The 24,554-nt window shown below is 38.3% G+C and overlaps 1 protein-coding gene across 1 annotated transcript in view; it reads left to right on the top strand.

Moving 5' to 3' along the window:
• The window catches only part of EPSTI1 (epithelial stromal interaction 1), a 121,569-nt gene extending 97,360 nt beyond the window's left edge, over window positions 1-24,209 (top strand). Inside the window, exons 10-12 of the mRNA XM_036249836.1 lie at window positions 11,255-11,328; window positions 17,211-17,310; window positions 23,710-24,209. Of these exons, the coding sequence (XP_036105729.1) occupies window positions 11,255-11,328; window positions 17,211-17,310; window positions 23,710-23,718 (183 nt within the window). The 3' untranslated portion in view covers window positions 23,719-24,209. The remainder of the gene's footprint in view (window positions 1-11,254; window positions 11,329-17,210; window positions 17,311-23,709) is intronic.
• The last annotated feature ends 345 nt before the right edge of the window (window positions 24,210-24,554 follow it).

Raw genomic sequence — 24,554 nt, 5'->3', positions numbered from 1 at the left:
TTGTGAATATTATGCCAGCTTTGCATCTCTGGGATGAATCCCACTTGGTCATGGTTAATAATTTTTTTAATGTTTTGCTGGATCCAATTTGCTAGTATTTTGTTAAGGATTTTGGCATCTATGTTCATCAGAGATATTGGCCTGTAGTTTTCTTTCTTTGTAGTGGTTTTGGAATTAGAATTATGCTGACCTCATAAAATGAGTTTGATAGTCTTCTTTCTTCTTGAATTGTTTGAAATAGTTTGAGGAGAACGGGTCTTAGTTATTCTTTGAATGTTTGGTAAAAATCCCCTGTGAAGCCATCTGGGCCTGGGCTTTTGTTTGCTGGGAGAGTCTTGATTACCTCTTCAGTTTCCTTAGTTGTTATTGATCTGTTCAAGTTTTCTATCTCTTCCTGGTCCAGTTTTGGGTTCCTATATGTTTCTAGAAATTTGTCCATTTCACTTAGATTGTCGAATTTGTTGCATATAATTGTTCATAGTATTTGTTAATAATCCTTTGTATTTCTGTGGTGGCAGTTGTTACTTTTCCTCATTCATTTCTGATTCTGTGTATTTGGGTTCTCTCTCTTTGTTCCTTGGTGAGTCTACCTAAGGGTCCATCAATCTTGTTTATCTTTTCAAACACCAGGTTTTTGTTTCATTGATCCTTTGAATTGTTTTTTTTGGTCTCTATGTCATTTATTTCTGCTCTGATCTTTAATATTTCCTTCCTTCTCCTTGTTCTGTGGTTTTCATTTTGTTTTGCGTCTAGTCCTTTAAGTTGTGAGGTTAGATAGTCTATTAGAAATTTTTCTTGTTTTTTGAGGTAGTCCTGTAATGCTATGAACTTCTCTCTCAGAACTGCTTTCATTGCATCACATAGATTTTGTATTGTGTGTTCATTTTCAATGGTTTCCAGGAATTTTTAGATTTCTTCCTTGATCTTCATGGTCACCCCTTCATTGTTCAATAACATGCTATTTAGCCTCCATGTGTTCAAATGTCTTTGCATTTTCTTGTTGCAATTGATTTCTAGTTTCATGCTATTGTGATCTGAGAAGATGCTTGATAGGATTTCAATCTTCTTGAACTTGTGGAGAGTTAGTTTGTGCCCTAACCTATAGTCTATCTTTGAGAATGTCCCATGTGCACTTGAGAAGAATGCAGTTTTGGGGTATAATTCTCTGTAGATATCTATTAAATCCATTTGGTCTAGTGCTTTATTTAGAGCGTCTCTTTCCTTGCTAATTTTTTGTCTAGAGGATCTATCCAGTGATGTGAGCGGGGTGTTGAAGTCCCCTGCTATGATTGTATTGCTGTCGATTTCTCCTTTGAAGTCCTCCACAATATTTTTAATGTATTTTGGTGCTCCCATATTGGGTGCATATATGTTTACCAAGGTTATATCTTCCTGTTGGATAAATCCTTTCAATATTATGTAGTGCCTTCTTTGTCTCTAGTTATGGCCTTCCTTTTGAAATGTACTTTATCAGATATGGGTAATTGGTACCCCAGCTTTTTTTTCTTTCCGTTTTCTTGGAAATTTTTTCTTTTCATCTCTTCACTTTCAGCCTATGTGAGTCTTTTGTTGTGAGGTGACTCTTGTAAACAACATATATATGAATCATGCTTTCTTATCCAATCAACGATTCTGTCTTTTTTTTTTTTTTTTATTGATTAATTTTTGTTACAAATGATTCTCCTTTTTCCCCCCACTGATTCCCCCCTCCCCCTTCCCTCCCTGCCCCTTTCCCAGATTGTTGTCCATGTCCACTGTTCATGCATACATGCATATAAGTTCTGTTGTTCATCCCTCTCTCACCTCCCCACTCCTTAGGGGATTGTCCTCAAACTGTTATGTTCATTATATTCCAGAAATCAGTGAGATCATATGAAATTTGTCTTTCTCTGTTTGGCTTGTTTCACTTAGGATGATACTTTCCAGGTCCCTCCATGTAGTCTCAAAGGATAAGAGATCTTTCTTTCTTACCGCTGCATAGTACTCCATTGTGTATATGTACCACTGCTTTTTTATCCATTCGTCTACTGATGGGCACTTGGGCTGTTTCCAGATCTTAGCGATTGTAAATAGTGCTGCTACAAAGATGGAGATACATATATTCTTTCTGATTGGTGTTTTATGCTTCGTAGGGTATATTCCTAGAAGTGGGATCACTGGGTCAAATGGGAGATCAATTTTTAATTTTTTGAGGTGACACCATATTGTTTTCCATAGTGGCTGCACCAGTCTGCATTCCCACCAACAGTGTACTAGAGTCCCCTTTTCTCCACACCCTCGCCAACACTTGTTGTTTGATGATTTGTTGATGGCGGCCATTCTGACAGGTGTGAGGTGATACCTCATTGTTGTTTTGATTTGCATCTCTCTGATGATTAGTGATGATGAACATTTCTTCATATGTCTCTTAGCCATTTGTATGTCCTGTTTGGAGAGGTGTCTATTTAGTTCCTCTGCCCATTTTTTAATTGGATTCTTTGTCTTCCTTTTGTGGAGTTGTATGAGCACTGTATATGTATTGGAAATTAACCCCTTCTCTGATATATCATTGGCAATTATGCTCTCCCATACAGTGGGTAGCCTTTCCGTTTTGATGATTGTATCTTTCACTGTGCAGAAGCTTTTGAGTTTGATGTAGTCCCATGTGTTCATTTTCTCCTTTGCTTCTATTGCCTTAGGTGATGTGTCAGTAAAAATTCTGCTGCATATGATGTCTGAGATTTTGTTGCCCACAATCTCCTCTAGGATTTTTATGGATTCATGAGTTACATTTAAGTCTTTTATCCATTTTGAGTTTATTTTGGTGTCGGGTGTAAGTTGATGGTCTAGTTTCATTTTTCGGCAAGTAGCTGTCCAATTTTCCCAGCACCATTTATTAAAGAGGCTGTCCTTACTCCACTGTATGCTCTTGCCACCTTGTCAAATATTGACTCTGTGTCTTTTGATGGAAGCTTTAATCCATTTACATTTAGGGCAATTATTGTATATACTTATTTATTGCCATTTTTATTTAGTGTGGTTATATTTTTCTTTCTATTTTTCTACTAATCATAGCAGTCCTTTTAACATTTCTTGCAGTGCTGGGTTGGTGGTAATGTATTCCCTTAGCCTTTTTTTGTCTGGGAAGCTCCTTATTTGACCTTCTATTTTGAATATAGCGTTGCTGAGTAGAGTAGTCTTGGATACAGATTCTTGTTTTTTATGACCTTGATTACTTCATGCCATTCTCTTCTGTAGTGTTTCTGTTGAGAAGTCAGCTGATAGCCTTATGGGGGTTCCTTTGTAGGTAACCTGTTGCTTATCTCTTGCTGCCTTTAGAATTCTCTCTTTGTCTTTAATTTTTGCCATTTTAATTGCTATGTGTCTTGGTGTGGTGCTGTGTGGATGCTTCTTACTTGGGGCTCTCTGTACTTCTTGAACTTGAATGCCTTCTTTCTTCTCCAAATTAGGAAAGTTTTCTGTCACGATTTCTTCAAATATATTCTTTAACCCTTGCTCATTGTTTCTTTCTTTGGGGACTCCTATGATGCGAATATTATTAGTTTCCAGTTGTCCCACAGTTCTCTTAAATTGTCTTCCTGTTTGTTTTTTTTTTTGGTTTACTAATTGGTTGATTTTTTTCTTCCCTGTCTTCTAATTCACTTATCTAGTACTCAGCTTCCTCTACTCTGCTGTTTGGTCCATCCAATGTGTTCTTTATTTCTGCTATGTCATTGTTTATTTCTTCTTGGAGGTTTTTATTTCTAATTAGTTGATTTTCAATGTTCCTATGATTTTACTCATGGTGTTGATGTCTTTACTCATGCTGTTGAGCTTCCTCAAGATCATGGCTCTGAATTCTAGCTCTTTTAACTTTCTTAACTGCATTTCATTTATGTCATCTTTTGTAGAGGTCTCTTGTTCTTTCATTTGTGATTTGTTTCTTTGTTTCACCATTTTGGCTATCTCAGTGCATTTTGGAGCCTGCCAAATTTTTCTATGGGTGTTGGTGTTCTGCTGTTTGTGGCTCCCTCTCCTGGGTTTGAATGAGCATGGGAGGACCCACATTAAACACCACTGTCAAGTCTTACTTTTTTGGGTATATTTGCAAGCCCAGGAACAGTTCAGCTATCCTCTAGCTTTTTTCCTGGAGGCTATTAGTTGTGTTACTTGAAGATCCTTGGGTTCTCAGTTGAATGAAAAACTCCCTCAGGTGTTCAGCATAAGGGGATTTCCCGAGGGTTGGGAAGATGGTAGTTGTTAATGGGCTTCAATTTGCATTTCAATGGTCCACAGGGTGGGGTTGAATCTCTGAGGGAGGGGCCGCTGCCTCTCCCCAGAGCCCTACGGAGTAAGATGGCCACCATCCTTGGTGGCTGCAACTCAGCAAAAGCTCTGAGTGCCCTCCAAATCCTGAGTGTCTCCACACAGTTCCAGTCCAGTCCACCCTACTTCTGCTGGAGCCCAAGATGAGTGGCTGTGGCTAGTTTAGTGCTCTGTCCTGGCTCTCTGCATTGTGGAGCGGCTTGTGAGTTTAACCCCGAGAGCGCTGCTCACAGGTAAGACCACTGCCTTCCATGGGCTCCCAGCCCACCTCTCACACCTCCAAAATCCTACCATGATTGATTCAATATCCCTGGTTATATGGTCCTCACAAGCTACTTTTCTGTTGCTTTTTCCCAATGATTTGTCTTTATTTCTGTTGTAATTCCAGATTGGTCGTGGGAGATGGTCTGTGTAGCTTCCATTCACTCCACCGCCATTTTACTGAGATTCTCTTTATTTAGAGAGAGGGGAAGGGAGAGAGAGAGAGAAAGAGAAAAACATTAATGAGAGAGAACATGGATTAGCTGCCTCCTGCATGCCCCCCACTTGGGATTGAGCCTACAACCTGGACATTTGCCCTGTCCAGGAATCAACTAGAGACTTCTTGGTGCATGGGTCAATGCTCAACCACTGAGCCACACCGGCTGGACCATGGTGGTTTATTTTTAAAATGATATTAAGTGGAAAGTTTGAAACCATTTGGTCAGCCATAGAGGACCTGTACAGCAATTACTGCTGTTTTAATGACATGGGAATATGCTCACCTATGTGAAAATGAAGAAATAAGGATTATAAAATAGTCTGGGGGAGTTTTGAAATCTACCTCTTCTTATTTTACTTTGTGCAAATTACTTCATCTTTCTAAACCTCATCTTTTATGTCTGCTGGTGATGTTATTTACCCCATGACATCGCTTCTAGGATTTCGTGAGAGAAAGTATGTGGAGCGTTTTTCCTAATGCCTGGCATGTAGTAGGTCTGTCAGTGTGACCTGAAGTGATGGTAAATTGTAATCAAGAAATGAAGGAAATATGCTGACATGTTAAAGAGCTTATCTCAGGATAGAGAGTTTAATGAGTGATTACTATGTTTTTTTTTATACCTACTGTACTTTATACATTTTCCACAATAAGTAATTTCTTTTCTATTTTTTTAAATCCTCACCTGAGGATATTTTTCCATTGATTTTCAGATAAAGTGGGAGGAAGGAAGGGAGAGAGAGAAAAGCATCAACGTGAGAGAGAGACATCAATTTGATGCCTCCCGCACAACCCCAACCAGGACCAGGGATTTACCTGCAACCGAGTTATGTACTCTTGACGGAATCAAACTCGCGACTCTTTGGTCTGCAGGCCAATACTCTAACCACTGAGAAAACCAGCCAGAGCACACAATGAATACTTTTTATTAGAAAAAAAATTTTTTAAAGAAAAATTTGATAGGAAATATTCTGGGTGTAGATAGAGCTGTGTGATTCAATGATTGTTATAGCTGGAATACCACTTTTGTTTATATTATAATGACAAAACCAGCAATAATAAGAGGGAAGCATATATGATTAATGCTACTTTTGACTCCCTTACTTTACCCACTAGTATTTACTTCCTTTGATTTGTTTGATCTCAATTTTGGGGAGTAGTGTCTGATTTTTCTCATAGACAAGGCCATCTTTGGCCTTCCGAGAAAAGGCATTACTGTGGGGAGCAGCAGAACCTGGACTTCTGTAAACTGTTCCTTCTCCTCCCAAAATTCTCCTGTATTTAAAAAAAAAAATTCAAAGGAAGAGGTTAATTCCCTGCTTCCACTGTCCTTTTCCCCTTGTTGAACTGAGAGGACATCCTCCCCTGGGAGAAGCTTGTTCTTCCCGAGTGATGGCACTTTAATGCTTACATAAAGCAGTCAAGCTGAACTGCATCGGAACACGCCTCCCTGGGATTCAGACATGATGTACAAATGACCCTATCCTCGTCTTCAGTTATGGCACAGCCTTGCTCTGGAGCATGCCTCGCTCCAGCCTCATCTGGCTTCTCAAGCGTCCGGCCTTGCCCACACCTGTCTGCTGTATATTTAGTCTTTGGGTAAATGGGAACACAGAAATGAGTTCTACAACTTCTGGCAGGAAATGGTGAGCCCTTTTTTCTTGCTGTTAGCTGGGGCCCCCAACACTGGATCTCGGTATCCACCCCCACCCCCCAGCAGAGCAGCCTTTCCTCTGGCAAGGGCAGCCCTAGCAGGGCACACACAGGCAGTGTTGTCCTTATTTACCATGTACCATTGACCAATGTTTACAGGAAGCTCTGCTCTTGGCATCTCCAAGACGATATTCTGTTTCTCATATTAAGAACTCTCTTTGAATGGAGCTGTAGCTGAAGGTAGGAAGTTGTGTAGAGCAAGGAGAAGACACTCTCTTTCTTTCAGGAGCCTTCATTTACACACTTAGAATATCAAACAGCACTGAGAAACATTTGCTCCTTGTTTCTCCCATTTGTCTGCCTTCCTTCATAGTCCCATGTCATGCTGCTTCACATTGGGTTCAGCAATGCATTTCTTTCTGCCTTGTATCATGGTTGTTTCTGGGTCCGTCTCCTTCACTGAACTGTGATTTCCGTCAGTGTGGAGCTGCATCAATTTGCATCTGTACCTTTAGCATGAATCCAGGTGTCTGGAAAGTGATTGGTGCTTAACAAATGTGTGTTGAGTAGGAAAGGACTTGACAGTGTCTCAGATGCTGTGCGTCATGTCCCTCCTGCTTAGAGCATTTTGATTGTTTTTTTAATGCCCAAAGCTCAGTCCTTGGAACAGAAACAAATGATTTTTTATCTGTCCAACCAGGTAGCGCACTTCTGTGTGAGAACCCAGTATGAACCAGAAATATGCTCAGAGGCATGTGGATGTGTCCATAATGATGATGCAGCAGAACAAATTCATTAGTTGAAATTATCCTTCATGGTACCAAATGAAAGCCAGCGTGTCCCTAGTAAATATGCTTTGCTAGTTGTAGAACAATAATCCTGAGTGCAGCGAATTCAGAGCTTCTCGTTCTGCTGTCTGGAGCAATGTTCTTGCATGAGGAAGACTCACTCCCCATCCCCATTGTTCTGCTCCGGGTTTCTTCCTCCCCTGCCCGTTGCTCTGTCGTGGGAAGTTGCGTGTTTATCTCCCAGCCTCCTTTTGTCCTCCCTGACTGCTTGGTATAATGTAGTGTTTTACTCTTCTACCTCTTCAAGGACTAAAAACAATACTTATTGGTATTTTTAAACTCAGGAAAGCATAAAGATACAGAAATGGTGTCCCACACAGATCAATTTCTGTTGATAATATGAGGAAGTACTATAACCACGTGGTTTGAAAAGTTAAAAAACTGTAATGATATTTGATGTTTATACTTCCTTGCCCATTCACCCTGCATGTTACTCTTTCCAGTGATGATTTCAGTTAACCTTTTAGTATGTGTTTTTCCGTAAAAATGTTTTAAGTATTATATGCACCAACATATACAAATTGAAATGGATTTATGTGTATCTTTTCTGTTCACACTGAGCAGTCCCAAGAAAGCTGTTCTGAACCTATCTGTCATCATTTAATATATCTTTAAAAAATTTTGTTTTCTTTATTGATTTTAGAGAGAGAGAGGAAGGGAGAGGAAGAGAGAGATAGAAACATTGATGAGAGAGAACATCAACTGGCCGCCTCCTGCATGACCCCCACTGGAGTTTGGCCCACAGCCTGGGCATGTGCCCTGACCGTGAATCAAACTGACGACCTTTTGGTGTATGGGTCGACGCTCAACCACTGAGCCACACTGGCCGGGCCATTTAATATATCTTTCTTTTTTATCCTCACCTGAGGACATGTTTGCATTTATCTTCAGATAAAGTAGGAGAGAGAGATGGAGAAAGAAACATTGAAAATGTCTATGGTTCCATCTTTCAGATTCATATCTTAGATCTCTATTACATTTATTTATCCTTACCTGAGGACATTTATTTTATTTTATTTTATTTTATTTTGCATTTATCTTCAGATAGAATGGGGGAGAGAGAGGGAGAAAGAAACATTGATGTGAGAGAGACACATTGACTGGCTGCCACCTGCACGACCCCAGGGCCGGGGACAAACTGCAACCGAGGTTCATGCTTTTAGCGAGAACCGAACCTGGGACTCCCTGGTCCACGGACCAACACTCTAACTGCTGAGCCAAACCAGCTAGGGCTTTAATACATTATTTTGATATAAAAATAAAAATAAAGTTTTAATTTTTCTTACAATAGTTGGCTAGCCCATTATTATTCATCGTATTATCTCTCCTGTATGGGTTTAGCATACAGCAAAAGTAAATTACATTTCCATAGATTAGGTCTTTTCCTGGACTCAATCAAATGATTTTAATTAGTATAGTTTTACAATATGTTTTAATAGTTATTGCAACTGGATCTCTCTCATTTCACTTTTTTTTTAAGGGTTTTTATTTAATTTTTTTTTTATGGCTATGATCATATATTTACTTCCAGAGAAATTTCAGGATCATTTTTGCTAAGGCTGAAAAAATTACCTTAAAATTATTTTATAGAACTAAGTAATAATATGCATATACTATATACATTTTACAGTTTTAAAAATCTTTCTCTCATGTTCAGAACTGATAAAAATTAGGTTTCTCAGAGTTCATGTTATTAAACTTTGAATGGGCTGGATACCAGAAGTTGCTCCTTAGGGAAATGTGTTAATGCATATGAGAATACTTAGCATCCTTTGACAAGAGGGATTTGGGTTTGAACGTAGGTATGTTCTGCTAGAACATTTTAGTGGAAATGGGTCCTATAGTTCTAGACATGGCTGTTTATACTTGAGTATGATTAGGTATTGACAAATTATCCTGTATTAGTCACCTATTTTAGATATGTCTTACAGAAGATTAGTTACAAAACATTTTAAACTGGTCTTTATTTTGCTATTAATGAGCTGCTTAGTTCTTGACAATCTCCCTAAACTGAGTTTCTGACCCTCTGCTTCATCATCTGTAAAACAAGCATATAATGTCCATTCATTTATTCAGCAAATAATACTTTATTTACCTGCCTACCCAGAATTCTGGTAAAAGTTCTGTTTGAAAATATTAAGGTTTTATGGTTAAACTTTGCACCTTCCAAACATTTTGTTTGCTTATCTCCAGTCCCACTCTTCCCAAATCTTACTGAAGATACAGTAAAGGAAAATTCATTTTTAAAAGGCATAAGCCAGTAAGAACTAAAGAACAGGCCATAAAGAAAAGATAACAGCAAATTTTGGAAGTTGGAAAGTAGAGGAGAATAAACCAGAACTCATTTGCAAGAAGTACTCCCAAGGCAAGTCTGGAATTAGAAGCACCTGGTACCTCTGAAGGCTGCATTGAAAAGAGGAGGGTGAATTGGAAGTCTAAAGGGAGCCCCTCCCCTAGCACACTGAAAGTTTAAAACCAAAACCAGAGTGGTAAGGATGAGGAACGAGGACGGTGGGGCACTGAGAGGGAAAGTGGGGATTAGGAAGGAGGTAGTAATAGTCATAAATCTTCCTCCATAGTATGAAGTCAGAAGATAAAACAAACAAAATTAAGAAATAGAAGAATATGCATGCTATTAAGGAGACAGTTGAAGATGAAACCACAGAGTGTTGGAAGTGATTGTGGGGGCCTTGAGGCGGACTGGAGCTTCTTCCATTGTAGTGTAAACCTTGCTAGCACTGATAAGTAGTACTGTAACTTGGTAGACTTTTAAAACTGTGTACATATATTACAGTGACAAAAATTAAAATTAAAAAAAAGACTATGCTATTGTGAAAAAATGAGTCTCTCTAGCACAAGACTTGGCATTTGGTGTTTAATAAATGTGTGTGGAATGGTTACATAGAGAACTCTCTAATTTTTCCCTTGTACTTGGTGCCATACAGGAATTAGAATTAAATAATGTCCTTAAAAAATGATAAGTAATGTATTTGGAATATCAGCATATAAGAAACCAGTTTTTCATTTTGAGGACCATAGAATGTTGGAAGGCCTCTGGATAAAGTAAAAAAAAAAACAAAAAAACAAATATCAATCTGACCTTTGAATTCATTTTATACTTTTCATCAAGTAATTTGGGGGTTAAAAATATGTGTTGATATATGTTTATCAAGACGTGACAGTATTTTCTGTACCAGAAAATCTCTGTGACTCAGGCACTAACAGGACAGGAGCTTGATAACTCTTCCCTTTGCCTTTTTCTGTCTTTGAAATGAGGTTAAAACTCAGTCTGCCTCAAGGTAGGTATTTGAGTATTAGAGAAATCCTGGCACCCAGTTCTTTGGTTTAATACTGTAAACATAGTAACTGAATTTGGAAGTTGTTACCTCTTTTAAGAGGTTAATCAGAATGTCAGAAGCCAGAGATTTAGTTGTCCCCTCCAGAAAGTTAAAAGTTTTGCTAATATTGGAAGTAATTAGTCAATAATAGGTTGAGTGACTATTCTCCAGCATGGAGAATGTTTTACTAATGGAATTGCACTGCAGAATTTAGTCCAGTATTTGTTTGGAAGTGACTATAGATTTTTTGGGAAATAAATGCTAGAGAAATGACCAAAAAATAGTATTGTGTGTCATTACTTAAGGAACAAATTTGATTTCTTTTTTTTTGTAAGACACAGGTAAGTTGGATTCACATTGTCCTCCCCACTGTGTATACTTTGCCAATTGGTCTAATATCTTGAAAACGCACATTGGCTTTTTAATCTCACAGTTTTATACTCAGAGCTAGTGTTTGACTGAGGCATAATTATTTTTTGCTACCTGGTTATATAAAAAAATAATTTCACAAGGAAATAGTACTTAAGTAAAAGTTTCAGAAATAAAATATTGCACCTGCTGAGGTTAAATATGCAATTGATTTGGGTGTCTTCTGTATAACCAAATGAATTGAAAACTTTTATTGTTCCTAGAGTGAGGTACTGGAATTTAAGCAACAGCTACAGGAGGAAGAAAGAACCAGAGCCCACCAGGATGAGCACAGGAGGTATAAATGACTAATAAAGTAGCATCCTTGCTTGAAAATAGTACCTATAAATTGTTTGCAATGTTTTAGGAAACACTATAATGCACTATGGTAATACTGAATACAGTTTTGAAATCCATATACTATCTTTTTAATCTTTATGTTATTGGGGTGAGGCATGTGTGAGGTTGACAACTGCTACACACCTATGTGCATACACTTACAATATCCCTTTTTGGGGGACAGGTGGCATACATTTACACTAGAAAGCTGAGTTAAGCTCTCAAACTATATTTTATTTAGATTGTTTTTCACTTGCTTGCCATGAACAAAAGCATGTTCATCCCTTGAGATGATGCATTGCCATTTGTCGACTACTTTAGAATAACTGAGCTAGTGTAGATGGTAAGATATCCCTACTTGAATACAAAAGCTTGGACAAAAACTATCATAAATTTGTTTTATATTGACTAACATATTATGGGAAAAAAATCTTTAAATAGAACCAGTAAGGACTTTTTAATAGTGTAAGTACTCTCCATTCTATTCCTCATGACAGACATTCAGTACCCAGTGAAACCCCATGTTGACACAGGGACAGTGCTCACAGCCGCCTATCTGTCATTAACGTGTTAGGGTTTTCCTGAGGGGCAGTTGGGTTATTTGAGTTTATTGCAGTGAGCTTCAGTGTCTTAGGGGAATACTTTAATGTAAAGGCTCTTGTGATTTAAAGGAGCAAATTCTTCTTTTGAAATTTAGTGGCTTCCTTTATATGTTTAAATTCCCACTATCAATAATGTGTATTTTTAAATTGTGGCAGTTTCATTTTGTAAATGAGACTTTAAAAGGTGTGAATGGAAGCTCCCAATAGTCTTGTAGCCACTAACTGTGGATGGATGCTCATAGCCTTTGGACTAGAGTATGCTGCTTCAATCATATGGTCAAAAGAGTTTTAAAATGTCAAATGTGGATTTATATGTTCTCCTCTGATTATAAGAAAACATCAAAACTCTGACACAATAGTTAGACGATTTTACTGGGTAAGGGGACACCATTAATGCTACCTATTTTTTTTATAAAATAGGCCACAAATTAGTTTAGTCTTTTATAGGTTTTTCTCATTTTTTTCTTTAATGTCTTTCTATTTAAAAACCTGATAACACCAGTTGTTGGTATTAGCTAGTTATTTTTCTCGATTTTTGAGGATTAATGGGATTGTGAGGCTTTAAGCATTTTAAAGATAGAGCTATGTCACATTAATAAGCGCTGTTGCTAAAAAATTAATCTTCAATAGGCATCCAATAAAAATGCAAGCTATTTGATGAGAGGTGGAAAGGATTACATTTTTTTGTTGTTGTCGTTATAGGAACCTTGACGCTGATTTTTTCTAAAGACTTTAAAAAATTAATTTTCAGAGAGAGAGAAAGGGAAAGGTGGAGAGAGAGAGAGAAACATCAATGTGAGAAACATCGATAGGCCGCCTCCTGCATGCCCCCTGCTGGGGATCAAGCCTGCAACCTGGGCATGTGTCCTAACCAGGAATCGAACTGGCGACCTTTCAGTGCACCAGATGATGCTCAATCCACTGAGCCACATGGGCCAGAATGATCCCCATTGTTTTTGTTTTTTTTTAATTTTTTTAATTAATTTATTTTTGTTACAAATGTTTCTTTTCCCCCCCATTGACACCCTCCTCCAGACCACCCCCCCCACCGCCCCGTCCCCAGCATTGTTGTCTATGTCCACTGGTTATGCATACATGCATATAAGTTCTGTGGTTTATCCCCCCACTCACACTTCTTAGGTCTGTCAGTCTGTACCCTACTTTTATGTCTCTGGGACTATTTTATTCATCAGTTTGTTGTGTTCATTATATTCCACAAATAAGTGAGATCATGTGATATTTGTCTTTCTCTGATTGGCTTGTTTTGCTTAGGATAATACTCTCCAGGTCCCTCCATGTGACCCTCATTCTTTAGGTTTATTGTTATACTGATGAATACTTAAATATTGGTGGGATATTTATTTTCTACACCTTATTTTCTCTTTCTATTGATTCTAGTTAAACATAGATCCAAATTTTATCCATGAGCAAATCTCTGTGGATAATAAACTTAATGATAAGTTTGAAAATAACTATCAGGTCTTTAAACACATTTTTTATATTCTGAGTCAGTTTTCAAAAAGAGTTTCTATTTAGCCCTGGCCAGTTTGGCTCAGTGGTTGGAGTGTCGGCCTGTGGACCAGAGTCCCGGGTTCAGTTCCTACTAGGGGACGTACAAAAAAAAAGTGTTTATATTTGTTTTGTCTTTTAGAGTTCACAGTGAGCTCTTCCATGTTATCATATGAAAATACTTGTTCAGTAACCTTTTAATGACTAAAATAGCTGTGATCTTAACAGCTGTGCTCATTCCTGCTGAGGGCAACAACACAAACTATGCAGTCTGTATGCAGGGACATAAATTAGCTTTTCTTCAAGGACATTAATTTGATTAGGGTCACAAAGACAGTGTGCTTTCTACTGTTTAGAAGCTCACATAGCCAAAAACGCAATCCTGAATTTTATAATCAAAAGCTTGTGAGATCCCCACAAGGCTTTCAATGAGTCCTATAGTGAGTGCCCTTGAGTGCACCCACGTCTCAGGCAGCGTAACTTTCTGCAGAAGAGAAGAAAGCCTAAACTACAGAAAAAGACAGACCATGGAGGTCAAGAACTTGAAAGGAGCTAGACTATGAGCTGAAAACTGGAGTGAATGGGATTCATATATTAAAACTTGAACCATCCTTGTAACAGTTTTTATCCAAGTTAACCCTAAGCAGAAAGGCCAGAGCATTAGTTTGACAGCCACGAAATGTATGTATTTTCTAACACTAGTAAAGAAAAATACAAACTGGTACTTTTTTTTTTCCTATTTGAATTCTCAATATAATGAACTAAACAAACTGATGAACAAAACTGATCCAGAGACAGAGGTAGGGTACAGATTGACGAGCCTCAGAGGAGAGGGTTGGGGGGAGGGGAGAGATAAACCACAGAATTTATATGCATATATGCATGACCAATGGACATAGACAACAAAGCTGAGGATGGGGCGGGGGGGGATGGGGAAGAGGGTGTCAATGGGGGAAAAAGAGAAACAACTGTAACAAAAACAAATTAAAAGTAAAAAAAAGAATGGAGGAAAAGAATCTCTTTACCACCCATGATCTCTGGTTGACCCCCTCTGCTGCCCTCCTAATAACTGATGCTCAAAAGCAAATCCTATCACTTCACATGCGTGATAAGTCATCAGTCCACATAGTGTTCGAATGAACTGAGAGCAGTTTCGCCTCCAGCCCTCACCAGCAAAGGTGGTTTCACTATACAGCTGCAGTCACAGAAGCAGGCAGAGGTGGAGACCATGTGCCTGGATAATTCCTTCCTTTACCTTTTATATATCAGGGCATGTGCAAGCTTTGTTCTCAGCACTGGGAATAGACTAAACAGGCAGAGAAGGTCCCTGACTGCATGAAAATTAGAATCTGGAGGAAAAAAATAGAAGTCAACAATTTAATAGCAAGATTATTTTAGACAATGATAATATACCACGAGGACCATACCACGGTGTGATGTTGATGGAGAGACCGGAGGTGATAATTCCTCAAAAAAGAGGTGACATCACAGGACAAGAGCTAGTCACTTGAAGATTGGGGAACAAAACATTTGGATGTCCCCTATTCAGGTATAGGAACAAAGGCAAAGGTCCGAAGGGGGGAATGAGCTTGGACTTTTGAGTCCCAAATGAGTGGACTATAGATAGTAAGAAAAAGAATAATATGAAAGAAGGTAGAAAATATAGGAAGAGCCAGAAAATACAAAATTCTAAGCCAGTGATTTTAATCTAAGACTAATGGAAAGTCATGGCAGGGTTTTAAGCAAAAGGCAGGCACGGCCCCTTTTATGGTTCAGTGGGCTGGTTTCGTGGAGAACGTATCCCGGAGGGCAGGAGTGGAACCAGAAGCAAGAGGAGAGAGGATGTGGTTTGGATTAGAATGGTGGCCATGGAAAGAAATGGGTGAATAATTCAGGATGTGTTTAGTGGGTGGAGCCAACAGGTTTGGATATGGACTGGAATTGAGGGAAAGTCTATCTTTGTTACTGACAAAAAGGTTGGATAAAAACATTCCTGGATGTATGAGCCATCAGAATACTATTGGTTGTGTTGCTTAAGGGGAAGCAGGGTCAGCTTTCATTTCCTTAACATGTGGGTCCCCAGCTCACAAGATACTGTTCAATCCGTGTGCTGAGAAGTCCTGTAAAGGTGGCTTAAACGTGCACTCTGCAGTGAGCCAAGCTCCCCAGAATATGAACGATCCTTGGGTAGATGTTATGGTGAGAAGAAAAAAGCTTTCTAATAACTAAGATGTAACCAGTGCTTGATGGGACTTGAAGTTGTTGAGAAAATAGCCCCCCAATGAAGCAGAGAGCCAACCGGGTCCACGTGCAGTTGGCATGTTAGCTAGCCCTGAGCAAGCACAGACAGGCAAACAAACAAAATCCCAGTCTCTGACTTTGCTCCCAGCAATCATTTTCCTCAAAATTCCCAAACCTCCCACAGTCATACACCATGTCCACAGTCTCCTAATCTTCATGGCCGAAAAGGAGGCTAATGTGCCTGGGGCCAAGCTACCCTTCCTCCCACAAACATGTGTTGAGTTGCTGCTGTGCATCAGGCACTGCTTCTAATAGGAAGCTTACAGTCTTAATGACACTGTTCCTCAGTAATCTGTTGACATCATAGGGTACCTGCCACAACGTTGTTTCTCCAGTGTCCACCTCCCTGACTCAGCTCTTCTATACCAAGCCAACTCAGAGCATGCTGTTGCCTTTAATTTACTCTTAAAAATTTTTACATTTTAATTAAAAAACAATTTTTTTCTTTATTTGTTTTTCGAAAGAGATGAAGGGAGAGGGAGAGAGAGAAACATTGATGAGCGAGAACATCGATTGACCACCTCCTGCATGCCCCCCACTGGGGATCAGGCCCACAACCTGGGCATGTGCCCTGACTGGGAATTGAACCTGCAACCTCTTGGTGCACGGATCGTTGCTCAACCACTGAGCCACACCAGCCGGGCCACATTTCAATTTTAAAATTTAAGTTTTTCAGTAGGACAAGCATATCCAAGTCCATGAAACAAGTATGTAGAATGATTAATTATAAAGTGAACAACCAGGTAACCAGCTCCAGAAATGGAATACAACTGTCACTCTACAGTTAACCCATATCCTGATCTTTATAATAACCACTTTCTTCACGGTTTTACCTCTTATGTATTAAGTTTAATTTCTGAAATCGGTTGTTGCCAGTAGGACTGAACATCAATGAAAGAGGTACTCATTCCCTCTTTTGAAAGTTCAGGTTTCCCTTCTTATAGTCCCATTTTCCTTCTATTTTTCGCATGTGGGATTTACTTTAGCAAGACTGACAGGGGGTACACGGCATATGGGAGGGACATCTGTCTTTCCACAACGGTGCCACGGAGTATTTGTGGTCTCCCTTCATATTTTGGTTCTTGTGAAGTTCTGTCTTTCCTCGGCCTCTGGGGTTCCTGCCCGGCGTGGCCTTAAGGGGCATGGCTGCTTGGGTGACGAAGGTTCTTGATGAACTGACAGAAGAGGGACCGGTGGAGCTGAAGTTAAGAGCTGTGATCCTCTGGCCTGAGCCACAACTGGCACAGCACCAGCAAAGGGTTGTTAATAGCATGTCATGTGGGTAATGTGAAAAGAAGTTTCTGTAGATTTCTTCTAAGCTGAAGGGAGGAAGCAGTCCCCATAGGCAGTCATACAGCACATTAGGTTCTCAAAAATCTCTCAGCCCTGCAGCAAGCTTTTCACTTACACATTTTTCATTGTTTTAAAGGGTAAATAATGCTTTTCTGGACCGACTCCAAGGCAAAAGTCAACCAGGTGGCCTGGAGCACTTTGGAGGCTATTGGAATATGAATAGTGGTAACAGCTGGGTGAGTTTTTCGTTTTCTCTTAACAAATATCTTTCAAATCTGAAGAATAAAAACAATGAGAATTTTTAAAATATGCTGTGGCCTTCTCCCCAGATATTTTTTGGTGTGCTGTTCAGCTGTGTGATGGGCAGTCAGCCAGGGTGATTACTGTAAATTCCACAATAGCTTCTAGAGAGGGAGAAAGTCCTGATTTCAGCTCTGGCCAATCACAATAAAAAAATGACGCCTGCCCTTTGTTCGCAGCGTGGTTGCCTGGACTAGAAAGCTTTTCATCACCCTGGCCCAGACCCACAACAAACACAGATGAACATTTTTTTTCTTGGAAGATTTTAAGTGAAATATGGTTATAAAAATAGTAAGCATTCTTTAGGAATACTTTTTTTTTTTTCAGTGAAACTAGCATATCAAAGAAACCAGTATTTAATTTTTCACTGCAAAATGATTTTTTAAAAAACCCTACAGCAAAAGGCACTTTCTGAAAATGAAATGTCCTGACAGATTTCTGGGAAGAAAACCTTTCAACTTGTAATATGTGTTTAATGTGTTTTGTGTGCACCATATATCACTGGAGCAGCACCAGAACACTGGAATGCAAATGATGGTGGGGTTTGCGGTGTGTGTAAAACCAGAACTAACCACAGCAGGCTTCACACTTTTATTGAAGCCCAGGTATGTCTGTAGCTTCTCCAAAACAAAACAACAACAACAACAACAACAACAACAACAACAAAAAATGGCACAGATAGAAATCTTCAAACTGGTATAATACAACAAAATAATCAAGTGCTTGCTGATCTGGAAACTCTAGAGAAGACCACTCTTTAATACTTGATGGACAAAATATAATTTTTGAGAAGAAAAGCTGTTAGGAATCTGACATGCATGTTTTATTAAAAGGCATCCAGTAGTTAAAATTGATAGATAGATTTCACAAATGTATACATAGTGAAGAGTACTGAAATCAGGTAAACTTGCAGAGACTGCATAATGAACGTGTCTATTTATCCATGATATAGACTCATGTGTATCACTATGGCATTCAGAAAGTAGACAACATGGAAGAGAGAAAAGAATCTAAACACACTGTTTTTGTATCATGTGCTACAGTTTACAAGTTATTGACCTATTCATACAAATATTTGAGGAGGAGTCATATGGAAAGTGGGGCGCTGTGAATTTAAGACAATATCCAAGTTTTTGGAATATTTAAGTTACAAAACGTGATTGAAACTCAGATTTTGGATAGGACTTGGAAACTGGCTGCACATTTTCTCCTCTTCTCAACCGCTCCCCAAGTTTAGAAAGAACCTAGAAAAATACCTGGCATTGAGGGGAAGATGATGGGAGAGGAAATGAATCCTGCATGGGCTGCTGCTAGGAGCATAAGAATTGGTCTCACCAATGACTATTGGTAGGCCTTATGTAAGTGAGCTATAAACCTTTGCTTAAGTTCCCCTCCAATTAAAAAAAGGAACATTGTTTTCTCATGATGAGATGTGAGGGTGGGTGATTGATGTTTTCTTAGTGGGGCAGTTTATCCAAGTCCAACGTATTTATTAACTCTTTCCTTACTTGAAAGAAATGTGACAGAAAGGTAAGAACTTCCTCAGGCTCCCAGCTCCCCCTCCACACCTGCTTACCTACAGACATCACTACCTGTATGCCTGTCCTTCCTTCTGGACCAGTTTCTGTCTCCTCCACTAACTGGGAGACTTTGTTCTACCAATACTTTTCCTTCTCCTGAATTGTCAGATTTTCCATCTCAACTAGAAAACTCCCATCAGCATAAAATATTAATAAACATAAATTATACTGTTATCACCTTTCCTCTTGCTATTTCCCCTTTATTAGAGCAAAACTTCAAGAGGTGTCTATTCTTGCCATCTCTAATTTTCTTCATCCCCTTTCTCTTAAATCCACTCCACTCAGGTTTTAGACTTTAGCAATCCAACAAAAATGCTCTTGTCATAGGCACTAACTATGTCCACATTGCAAAATCCAATTGTTATTTCTCAGTCTTTAGTTTTTGACTTATCAGTATCATAAATCATGGTGAACTGCATCCTCCTCTTTGAAACCCTCTTTACTTGGACGCTTGAACACTATACTCTCCTGAGTTTCCACATATTTCAGCGGCCAAGACTTTCATTCTCCTTTGATGAATTCCCTGCACCTTCTTGTCCTCTAAACACTGGAGTGCCTCAGGGATCCACCTTAGACTACCTTTTGAATTTTGTGTTTACCTAATGTCTTGGTGACCTCATTTATTCTCATAAAATCAAATATTACATACTTATTACTCCCAAATTTTAATTTTCAGCTTAGACTTCTTCTTCCAAACTCTAGGCTTGCATGTCCATTTGTCTACACAACATCTGTACTTGCATATCTAATGCACATTTCAACCTTAACACATCTCAAACTTAGCCTTTAATCCCTTTACCTTAATGCTCTATTCGCACTTTTTCCTGTTTGCATAATGGTGCAACCCATCTCTCACATCCCCCGATAGATGATACATCAGGAAATATTCTTGACACTTCCTTCAAAATATATCCAATCCAACAACTTCTTGCCACCTTCAGCACTATTTTCCTGCTTCCAACCACTATCAATTCTCATCTAGATTCTTGAAATAGTCTCTCAGGTGGTTTCATGGCTTCCCCACTTCCCCACCTAGAATCTGTTCTCTATATGAGAATGATGCCTTTGAAACAGAAGTCAGATCCCATCACTCTTCTCTCAAAACCCTCCAATGGCTCCCATGACTCTCCAAATCACTTGGAGTAAAAGCTAAAGTCCTTGCAGTAGCCTACCAGATGCTCCATGATCTAGACTCCATTTACCCCTCCGGCACTCTCCCGCACTGCCCTTACCCATTCCTCCCAGTCAAGCTTGCTTCTTGCTGTTCTCTGAAAACTTTAGGAACTGGCTGCTCTCACCTTATGTCCTTTGCACTGGCTGCTTACTCTACCTACTTCTCCAAAATATCTATAGTATTTGTGATTCTTCAAGTTTCCCATTGAATTCCACCTCAGTGAGGGTTCCTGGACCATGTATTTAGTGCTGCCACCTGTGCCTTTGCCCCTGGCTCTTGCCATCTTTTTTCCAGGCTCCACTCCTTTTCCCGCAGCACTCTACAACTTCTAGCATAATTCTCTAACATCATGAATTTACATGTTTTGTTGACTATTTACTCTTAGTCTCTCCTTGTGGTAATTTATGTTCCATATGCCGCCAGAGCTGGCCCCTTTGATTGCATTCCAAGCATAAAACAGTGACTAGCACTTACCACATGCACAAGGAAACAGATGGCTGTGATTGAGGGTCAAAAAAACAACAAAGATATAGAACTCAATGATGTGATAAAATGACCAGATACGGAATTTTTAAAAGCTATGTTTAAAACATTGGATTTAAAACAATGAATGAAAATGCAAGACAATGCCAACCAAGAAGATTTAAAAAAAAAAAAAAAGAGTAAAACTTTTAGGAATAAAAAATGTTATCTTTGAAATTAAAGCACTCAGTGAACTTATCATAATAAAGGGAATACAAATTAAGAACTCAACCGAAATACTATTTCTCACCCACTGTTTGGCAACTCCCTCCTCCCCACAATGAAAGATCGACAATACACTCTGTTGGCAAGGCTGTGGAGAAACAGGTTCTTTCACAGATTGTTGGTGCAAATTCAAAATGATGCAAACACAATGTTGGATAATTTGTGACTGTCTTCCCATAAAATAAAAACCAAGCCTGTGCATATTACAGAAGAATCCTACTAAATGTTCTAGGAAGAGATGATTTCAGATGTCTGGAAATATTTTTCAGATAAATGAAAAGGAGGAAGTAATTCCAAAAAGGATTATGCAGCTGAATGTAACTGTCATCAAAATCTGGCAAAGACTATACAGAAAATAAAATGATAGACCAACCTCACTCATATACATGGATTCAAAAAAAATTCACAAATTTTTGATAGATTCAATAGTAAATTTTTATTTATTTATTTATTTATTTATTTATTTATTTATTTATTTATTTTTTATCCTCACCCAAGGACATCTTTGCATTTATCTTCAGACAGAGGAAGAGGGAGAGAGGGAGAAAGAGAGAGAGAGAGAAACATCGATGTGAGAGAGACACATCGAGTGGTTGCCACACACACAACTCCAACAGGGGCCGGGGATAATCTGCAACCGAGGTACATGCCCCTAGAGGGAACCGAACCTGGGACTCTCTGGTCTGCAGGCCAACACTCTAACCGCTGAGCCAAACCGGCCAGGGCCAATAGTAAATTTTTAAAAAGAAGCAATATGTCCCTGTCACACTAAATTTATTCCAAAATGCAAGCTTGATTTATCATGAATGAGTAAACAAACAAAAAACAAAATAAAGTAAAACAAACATAAAACCCACCTAATAAATTATAGGGCAAACACCATATGATCACCTTAATTGTTACGCAGAAAGTATTTGGTGAATTTCAGTACTCATTTCTGGTACCAACTTTTAGTAAACTAGGAATAGAAAGGACATTTTTTTAACCAAAAAGTAATCAAAAATCTATAATGAAAATATATCAAAAACATTTTCTTTAAATCAGATATAAGGATTGAAAATAATCACAGATGAAATAGAATATTAACACTGATAATATTCATTGATCTTTAGGTTTTCTCAGTTTTACTTCAATGTGTGTGTGTCTCTTTGTGTGTACTTAGTCCTATGCAGTTTTATTACATGTGGAGGTCCATGTACCCAAAAGAGTAAGGAAGATTCTAAATACTTCTATCAACACAATAATCTTTCTAATGTTACCATTTTATAACCACACTTATCTCCTTCTTAGAATGAGTCCTCATATACGACTACTGAGGACTAAAAGACTGTCTCCAGGACTAAAATTTGTCTCCAAATTTATCTTTTCAAAAGTATTAATATAAATGGAATCATGTAGTATGTAAATTTGGGGATTGGCTTTTTTTCACTTAAATAATTCTCTGAAGATCCATCAAATTTTTTGTGTGTATAAAGAGTTTATTACTTTTTATGGTTGAGTATTATTCTGTAACATGGATATACCACAATTTGTTTAACCATTCTCCCATTTGAGGACATTTGGGTTTTTTCAGTTGTTGACTATTACAGATAAAGTTGCTGTGACAATCATGGAAAATAAAATAAAATAAAATAAACCACAGATGATACAATTATCTACATAAAAATGCAAAGTAATTTATGTTCAAAATTTTAGAATAAGGGTCCAGCAATGAATATGTTTTGTAAATACAAAGTTGACAAAAGGTTAGTATATAGAATATATTTAAAATGTGTTATTTATTTAGAAGTTTTAGAAGATGAGAGAGCTTCCCTGAGGAATGAGAGGAGGAAATAATGGAACCAGTGAAAAGCCAAGGACAAAAGGAAAGAAAGAAGGCAGGCAGAAAATATAATAAAACTATGATGAAAGCCAAGGAAAGAAAAAGTGGTTTCTTGAAACATCATATAGACAGCAGGCTCTGATAAATGTATGTTGGTAGACAAATTACATTAATCTTTATTTTTAAACCTTTTAAAATTTAAATCACATTCTTATCATATTACTTAATATTTATTTTTTGATAATTTAAAATTCCTTTGGTATTTAAAAATGCATTTTGGTTTTCTAGAGTCCTCTATCAGTTTTCATGATACATGTAAGGTGGGTCATTAAAGAATCACTTCAAATGACCTTTTCTCTGATACCATTAGCTGAGACCCTATGGGATATGATGGAAACTCTATATCCATTGTCTTCAAGGGCAGTGAATTATTTGACATGACCTATGAGACAACCTGAAATTTTAATGTCCCAGAGTGTGAGAACAATCTGAATTCCAACTATAACTTGGCCAGCTCTCTGGGGTGGGTTGGTGGTGATTTCTTGACCTTTGCACACAGTTGGCGGGGAAGGGACTCATTTGATCAATCTCCCTTTCTCATAGTCTCCTTAGAAGTCACCTTCCTACTGTCTAATGCAATGCAACTGCTCCATATATTTCCATTTAAATTGCTCTGCTTCACACTGTGTTAGTCCTGTCCTTGCTCTAACTATGGAAGTGGGTGGCAATATTTGTGAACATCATTATTTGTGACCCATGTCAGCTTATCTCTAAGAACATAGCTGATGAGCCATCACTTACCATGCCATTACATTGTTGACAGAGACTATTTTGTGAATGAATGTAGTGGGATTCAAAAATTAAATCATTTCATTGGGACTTAAATAATTAACAAATGGTCACTTAAGCCTGATGTAGTAAGAGTGTTTTTGGAAGGAACTTCATTGTGGTTTACAAAGGCTTTGAATTTTGTTTTGCTGCCTGCAGTAATTTGGTTTTCTTTTTCTTTCAGGATATATGAGAAATGTTTACTTACATCTGGCCTTTGTCAACTGACCTTGAAAACTACCACAAGATGCTTTTTTAAAATTCGATTTTGTTCACCTTCAGTGTTTTTACCTTGACTTCAACTGCCACCCACACCGCTGAGCAGCCAGGATGACAGGTTTCTTCCTGTCGTTGTTTATGCATGTTTGCAGGAGCTGATTACTGAACTCATATTTAATCTCTACTGCCAATGAAATGTTATAGTATTTTTCTAATTGGTTTTGCCTCTTATTGGAAGTATAATTACAGCAATGTTAGTAAGATAGGAAATGAGAGAATCATCTGGTGCTTCAGGTTAGTGGGAGCTATCGGTGCTGCATGTTTGTGTCCCTCAGCATCTAATTCTCAGATCAGGTTTGGGAAAGCGTTGGCATCTTTTTATATTTTAATTCCTACTTGCTTAATTCAGTGTATAAACGTGAGCAAAAGAAAAAAAATTAATCAAATGTATAAATAAATTTTGAACTCCCTTTGTATAGATGGTTTGCTTTTATTTTTAATGCAAAGCTCTTGAGTGTTTCTCTCTTGAGGGGTCTCATGTTTATATTCTCCTTTACAACCCATATCGATCAAACATAGTATGTAATCACTATGAGATGGGCTTTGGTCTTGATTTACTTACTAATATTGTTCCTCTGGTTCTTCAGAGCAGGACAGTTAATTTCCTGAAAAGCCAACGTGTCTCTAAAAAATCAACTAGACCCAAGTGTACACACCACATATGCTTTGTAGGTGTTTTGGGATCTTGTCTAGGCCATATGCGACCTATTTCCTATTGTTAATTTGGTCGGCTTTTCGATTCAACTTTTA

The sequence above is a fragment of the Molossus molossus genome, unplaced genomic scaffold (genome assembly GCF_014108415.1).
Source record: "Molossus molossus isolate mMolMol1 unplaced genomic scaffold, mMolMol1.p scaffold_m16_p_9, whole genome shotgun sequence".
NCBI classification, from domain to species: domain Eukaryota; kingdom Metazoa; phylum Chordata; class Mammalia; order Chiroptera; family Molossidae; genus Molossus; species Molossus molossus.
Note: the sequence above shows the minus strand (reverse complement) of the source record. Positions and strands in the feature narration are given on the sequence as shown.